This window comes from Scomber japonicus, chromosome 19 (assembly GCF_027409825.1).
Source record: "Scomber japonicus isolate fScoJap1 chromosome 19, fScoJap1.pri, whole genome shotgun sequence".
NCBI lineage: Eukaryota > Metazoa > Chordata > Actinopteri > Scombriformes > Scombridae > Scomber > Scomber japonicus.
Genome location: NC_070596.1, coordinates 19,175,159 through 19,180,636, shown reverse-complemented (window position 1 = coordinate 19,180,636; position 5,478 = coordinate 19,175,159). Strand labels below are relative to the sequence as shown.

The following is a 5,478-nucleotide window of genomic DNA, read 5'->3' as shown; positions in this document are numbered from 1 at the left end:
ACTAAGCAACTTCAGTTCTTTAAACAAAAAGAAGAAATGAAAGTGAGCAGGCAGTGACTTAATCATCCTACCTACATATTGACATCACAAGACAATTCATGCTCTTTATTTTTCCTCTGGTCTAACTGGCCTGTCAGATCGAGCCAGCTCAGAGTATGAGGCATATGATGTGTTGATCCTCAGAACAAAAGCTCATTGTTGCCCTCTGATTATCCATTTACGGCCTGAGGCCATACCAGCCTCAAGCATGTCTCAGTCAGGCCACCAGCCACTGTGTCGAAAGTTCAAATCTAAAGATGGGAGTTTCCTGCCTCGTTTGCTTGTGCTGGCCAATGATAAACATGTAAATCTGAGAGGTTGTTTGTACATGACAGTAAATCCACATGGTTCAAAATGTCAAATTTAAACAAGGTAAGCAATAAAAGCCTTATTTCAGTGCATTAACCTGTTGTGCCCTCGTCAGATCCTGTACACATACTTCATGCCATGTGGAAATGAGACTATATAAGGTGATTGGGACACAGCCATTTCCATTGTTATGCTTGGCAGAAACAGCGGAGTCTAGTTGTGGTTGGCGTTTGTGTGCTGGGGGAAGCTAAACAGAGAAGTCTGTCAGAGGAGCTCTGAAAACCATGTGAAGAGCGACTGATGGAACACTTGACCCAAAGCCGTTCGCAATTTGAACTGTCACACACTCTTATGACACAGCTCGAGGCATGCCATCATGGGTGTTAGACAACACAGTAAACACATTCACATAGCCATGTATTTCAAAGGCCATTTCATCAACAGAAAATTTATTAAATAACTTTACAAAAAAAAGTTTATGTTTGTCACTTGTACAATGCCCCCTCCCTTCTCAACTCTGTCCCCCCCCTTTCCACATAACAACATTAAACATACTGCTGACACTTGTTTTTGGTCGCTTCGTTCACCATAAGTTACTGTATATCATCTGCATTTGTGTACAGTTTTACATGACATTGTATTTAGAGACAACATCTACATAAGGTTTGTCAAAACCTTTGAATCACGGTACATTTTTCATTTTGGAGTCCAACTCGTGTCATTTTGGCACAAATGACTGTCTTGCATCACACAGCCGTGATGCACATCAGTCATATGTTAGGTCACTTCATCCGTGCAATGTACAACTTCTGAGTTTTTAGTCAAGACGCCTTTCCACATGTATGAAAACAGTTTACAAATGGCATGAAAATACAATATAAATGTCAGAGATTTTGACCCTTTTGGTCCTCTGAGACTCCAACATGATGACTCAAGTCTGACTTTTATGTTCAGACTGACTTCATAAGTTTTGAAAATTGGTTTTAGAGGACTGTCCACTGTGATCTTTAGGCCACTTGCAGCGGTTTAAAGATCACACAGATGTTACACAGATTCCAATTGGATTCTGTCATACCTGACACTAAACCAAATACGGTTTTATGAGTTGACATCAAAAGGGTCTTTATGACTAGAGCCGAGTGTCACACAGGGCAGTCCTACAGGATGTACTAACGGTGTATGTTGTCCCATAACACCACACAATGCTGAAGTTACAATGCGAAGCATCTACATCAAACACTACACTTCCCATGTGGCTCACATTCCAGCTACATGTCCACAAACACCATGAAGCACCAACCGAGCCCCCCCACCAAAAACATGGTGATCTGCATGCTGTAGATGATCAGGTCATTAAGCACACCAAAGTCCAGGCGCCGGTGTCCTAACAAAAGCAAGATGACAGACAGCTTGTACTGCAGGCGCAGGAGTACACGCACGCTGACGTACTGCAGAAAGAAGAGAGTGGAGAGCGCCACCCACAGCAGGGAGGTCAGCAGACTGCAGCCAAAGTAGAGGAGGAATCGGAGGAAGCTGTACATGCAACGTGACCTCAGGTAGAGGTCAAAGTTATTGTATTTGGTGCGCACTAGCTTGGTAGCATGTGTCGACCCACAGGCCGAGTGCATGCAGGTGGTGTGGGGGCCATGGAAGCTGCGCACCCGCCGAGGGATTGGGATCACAGGCATGGGTGGGCTACAGGAGCCCAGCACTGTGCACAGGAGTCCCGGGTACACGTGGAGTCCTCTGTGAGCGCTGCTTCCGGGGAAGTTTTAGCATCATTAACTTAAGACGAGCCCTCAGAAATGAGATGTGGCTGCTGGTTGTGTCTCTTGAGGTCAGGCAGGCTTTCTTCTTTAAATGCAACAAGACTCTGTGGAGAAAATAAAGTATTACTGCATGGTTTATAGATGCATATTCAAATTGCACATGCACATATTGTTATCTGAATTGCAGGTCTATGCATAATTCGTATTATTAAGTAGACAGTATATCTAAATGTTAAGTAGGTAGGATTAAACCTATATGTAGTTATCATTTATATTTGCAAACACATAGACGGCACACAGTATCTCCAACCCCTCCAAAAAACCAAAAAGGCCTTTGATCCATAAGCTAGTCAAGAAATAAGTGATCGTGCAGGATACATGGTATTCATACATGCAACACTACGGCGTCTTCCTCCTTACCAACAACGCTGGTGTTTGACTCTCGGATGGCAGGAGCATTGTATCACATTATAAACAACTGGCTGTAACATAAATAAACGACATTTGTTTTCTTTTTCCTCCACCGATGCACAGGGTTTTTTTTTTCCTTTTTTCCAGTGGAGATGAGGCAGCAGGGACGGCAAGCCGGTGGTTGTACGTTGCGTCCTGTCGCAAAATTTACGAGTCATCCTGCTGTGACGACAGCTGCCGGCGTTAAAGGGGAAGTGCTCTCCAAGAAAAGGATGCGCGCTGTAGGCATCAGCGTATCTGTGGAGCTGAATACGCATCATTATTTATCTACTGATATTGAGCAAAAAAGCACGCAGGGATTGATTGTGTGTGTGTGTGTGTGTGTGTGTGTGTGGTTGTGGGAGGGGCGGGGGAGGGGGTAAATTCACTTTCAATTACACAAACCAGATTTAACACGACTTGTGGTAAAATTGGTAAAACGCTCATTTTTGGGTCAGTGGTTAAGGTTAGGGTTAAGTGTAGGCAAGTAGTGGTTATGGTTTTGGGTAAGGGTAAATCTTCAGGAAATGGAGGTAAGTTTATGCAAATACCCCAAAAGTAACTTAAACCTCTGTCTGTCTGCGCGTGTCTATGTGTGTGTGAGAGAGAGAGAAAGAGAGAGAGATACTATCCTACAGTGCATTTAGAAATACAATTATCAAGTTTGCCTTTTAAGTTTTCAAACTGCATTGGAAAAGTCAGCGACTCAAAGAGAAGCAGCATACGTCACATATAAAATATGTCACTAGATTTCAGGGATATTCAAATCTAATATTCAGTAGGCCTGTGTTATAAGGAGTGGAACATCAAAAAGATGTTAAATCCAAGTGACAAAAACATCAAATGAGTCATCATGAGTACATGAACATCATGAGTAAATGCTTATCACATTACTGTGGGTTTAAGAAACAACCGTTGTTGCAAAATGTTAATTTATTTCTTATCAAAACATTATTGATTATATAATTAATGTCACCTGAAAAAACTGATTATTATTGTTCTATGAATATTGTGTTGGAGGAAAAAAATACTTTACTATGAATTGCAGCTTTTATCTTTTATCTTTTAAGTACAATCTTTCCACAAAGCCCTCAAAATAACTGAGTGTCCCTAACTCCAGTGATAATATGTGATACTTTAAATTGGGACTCATGGCAAATATGAACACAACAAATAGTTCCATAAACTGCAGAGATGGAATTGGGTACTTTTGACTGGAGTGCCTCAGGATTCCAGTAAATTGTTTTTTTTTTAAAAGCACCACTTACAGAAAACAATGATATTAAGTCAGTGGGAACTGATTGACAAAGTCATGAAAAAATTGTTATGATAAAATAAAGCGCCTGTGAGATATGACAAAAGTACACCTCTGAGGTCTGCAGGTACCCCAGTACTGGATCAATGTTAATCAGTATTTCTACCATCACTTACCTGCAGGATTATTGCCACACGGGTGATCTGTCTGCACTGTACTCTGAATGTGTGCATTTCAATTCATGTGTCTTTGAACCTCACACAAGGTTGCACACAGTGCACGCGCATCTTCAGAAGTGAGTGAGCCACATAAACGTGTTATGGCCTCTCACCATGGTCTCACTCTGTATATCAAGTAACCTTCATTGGTCAGATTTATGGGTTGGCCAAATGATTACATCTCAACTATCTGTCAGCAAGCCAGATGGCAGCAGGTGACGATAAATCATAAATAAAGGCTTTCTTTTGGAAAAAAAGAGTTTATTACAGTTGTTAATAGTGTGCTGGATCACTTTGCTGAAAATTTAAAGGTGTATTATGCAAAATTAGAAAAACAAACGTTATAATATTTAATCAAACACATATAAAGCTGTCACTGGATACTGAATATATTAATCCATGTACTGTACTTTCATATTATGATTGAGCTTAGTAATGAAATCCATAGCATAATAATTTGAGTTGCAGCCAAAGTCTGAAGTCAGCTCTGGCCATACAAATTAAAATGGCTTTATTTATAAAAACGGAGAATGTTTCCTCAGTCCACAAGAGAGCGCTCACTGTCACTGAATGTCTTCAAAGTACTTTTTTAAGTGTGTGAGGAGATGTAGCGGTTTGGCCTTGTACTTGACAAAGCATCTTCTTTAAATAGTAGAATCTAATCTTTGAATTGTCTACTATAAGTCTGAACTTTGATCTTACACCTCAGTCAAGACATCAAAGCTTTGATAAAAAAGTGTGTGGTAGCCAGACAGTAAATTGGCCGCAGTTTTGAAATCTGCTTACCACCATCCATAACCAGCGTCTGCTAGACAGCATTGTTACCTGTTCCAACAAATAGTTTTCTTATTTTTCTGAAGCATTTTCTATAAAGGCTTTTTCAAAAGAGCTTTTCAAGCTCAGGGTCATGCCATACTGTCTGAGCATGCACTGAATGAGTTGAATTCATTGGAAGAGCTGCTTTCACCCAATAATGTAATCTTATTGTTTCTTTGTGAAATGTATCTGTCTTTTCAATGTCATACTAGTGACAAAGATTCAAGGCACTGAAATATTGCTTCAGAAGGACGAGAAGAGTTGCTTTCCATATTGACAGATATTTGTTCCTTCAGATTATTTGTAATATCAATAACTACTGATGGTAATCAGCTGATCAGTGGATGCAGAAAAGCTCACAAACTGCACCAGTTTGACTTGTTTTAGCCACTTTCAACAGGAAGAGTTTTTTTAAATTTTTGTTCAGAATTGGATTTCAGATCTTTGGATGCTTTGCAGGTCTTTGCACTTCTCGTCCCAGCTGAATTAATTCCATTTGGCAAGAAACCTTCCCGCCTATCTTCCTCTGTAACCCCCTAGAGAGGAATGCCTATAATGGTTTGCACTATTTTCTGGGTAGAAGATTATTGGTGGTCATTTAGGAAAAAAAATGTCTGGAAAG

General features: G+C 40.4%; 1 protein-coding gene across 2 annotated transcripts; it reads right to left on the bottom strand.

The window, feature by feature from the left end:
- Positions 1-879: 879 nt before the first annotated feature.
- LOC128380431 (transmembrane protein 250) lies at positions 880-2,716 on the bottom strand. 2 transcript variants are annotated; one of them, XM_053340243.1, is made up of 2 exons: positions 2,509-2,716; positions 880-2,221 (listed from the first exon to the last, which is right to left on the bottom strand). In XM_053340243.1, exon 2 carries the CDS (start codon positions 2,034-2,036, stop codon positions 1,617-1,619), a length of 420 nt encoding a protein of 139 aa, XP_053196218.1. In that variant the 5' UTR covers positions 2,037-2,221; positions 2,509-2,716; the 3' UTR covers positions 880-1,616. The 2 variants fall into 2 exon arrangements, with proteins under 2 accessions (XP_053196218.1, XP_053196217.1); XM_053340242.1 differs by having other exon boundaries at positions 2,538-2,716.
- Between the last annotated feature and the right edge of the window lie 2,762 nt (positions 2,717-5,478).

Coding starts and splice junctions, on each gene's coding strand:
- LOC128380431 (XM_053340243.1), bottom strand. CDS start 2,036: ATGCCTGTGATCCCAATCCCTCGGCGGGTGCGCAGCTTCCATGGCCCC.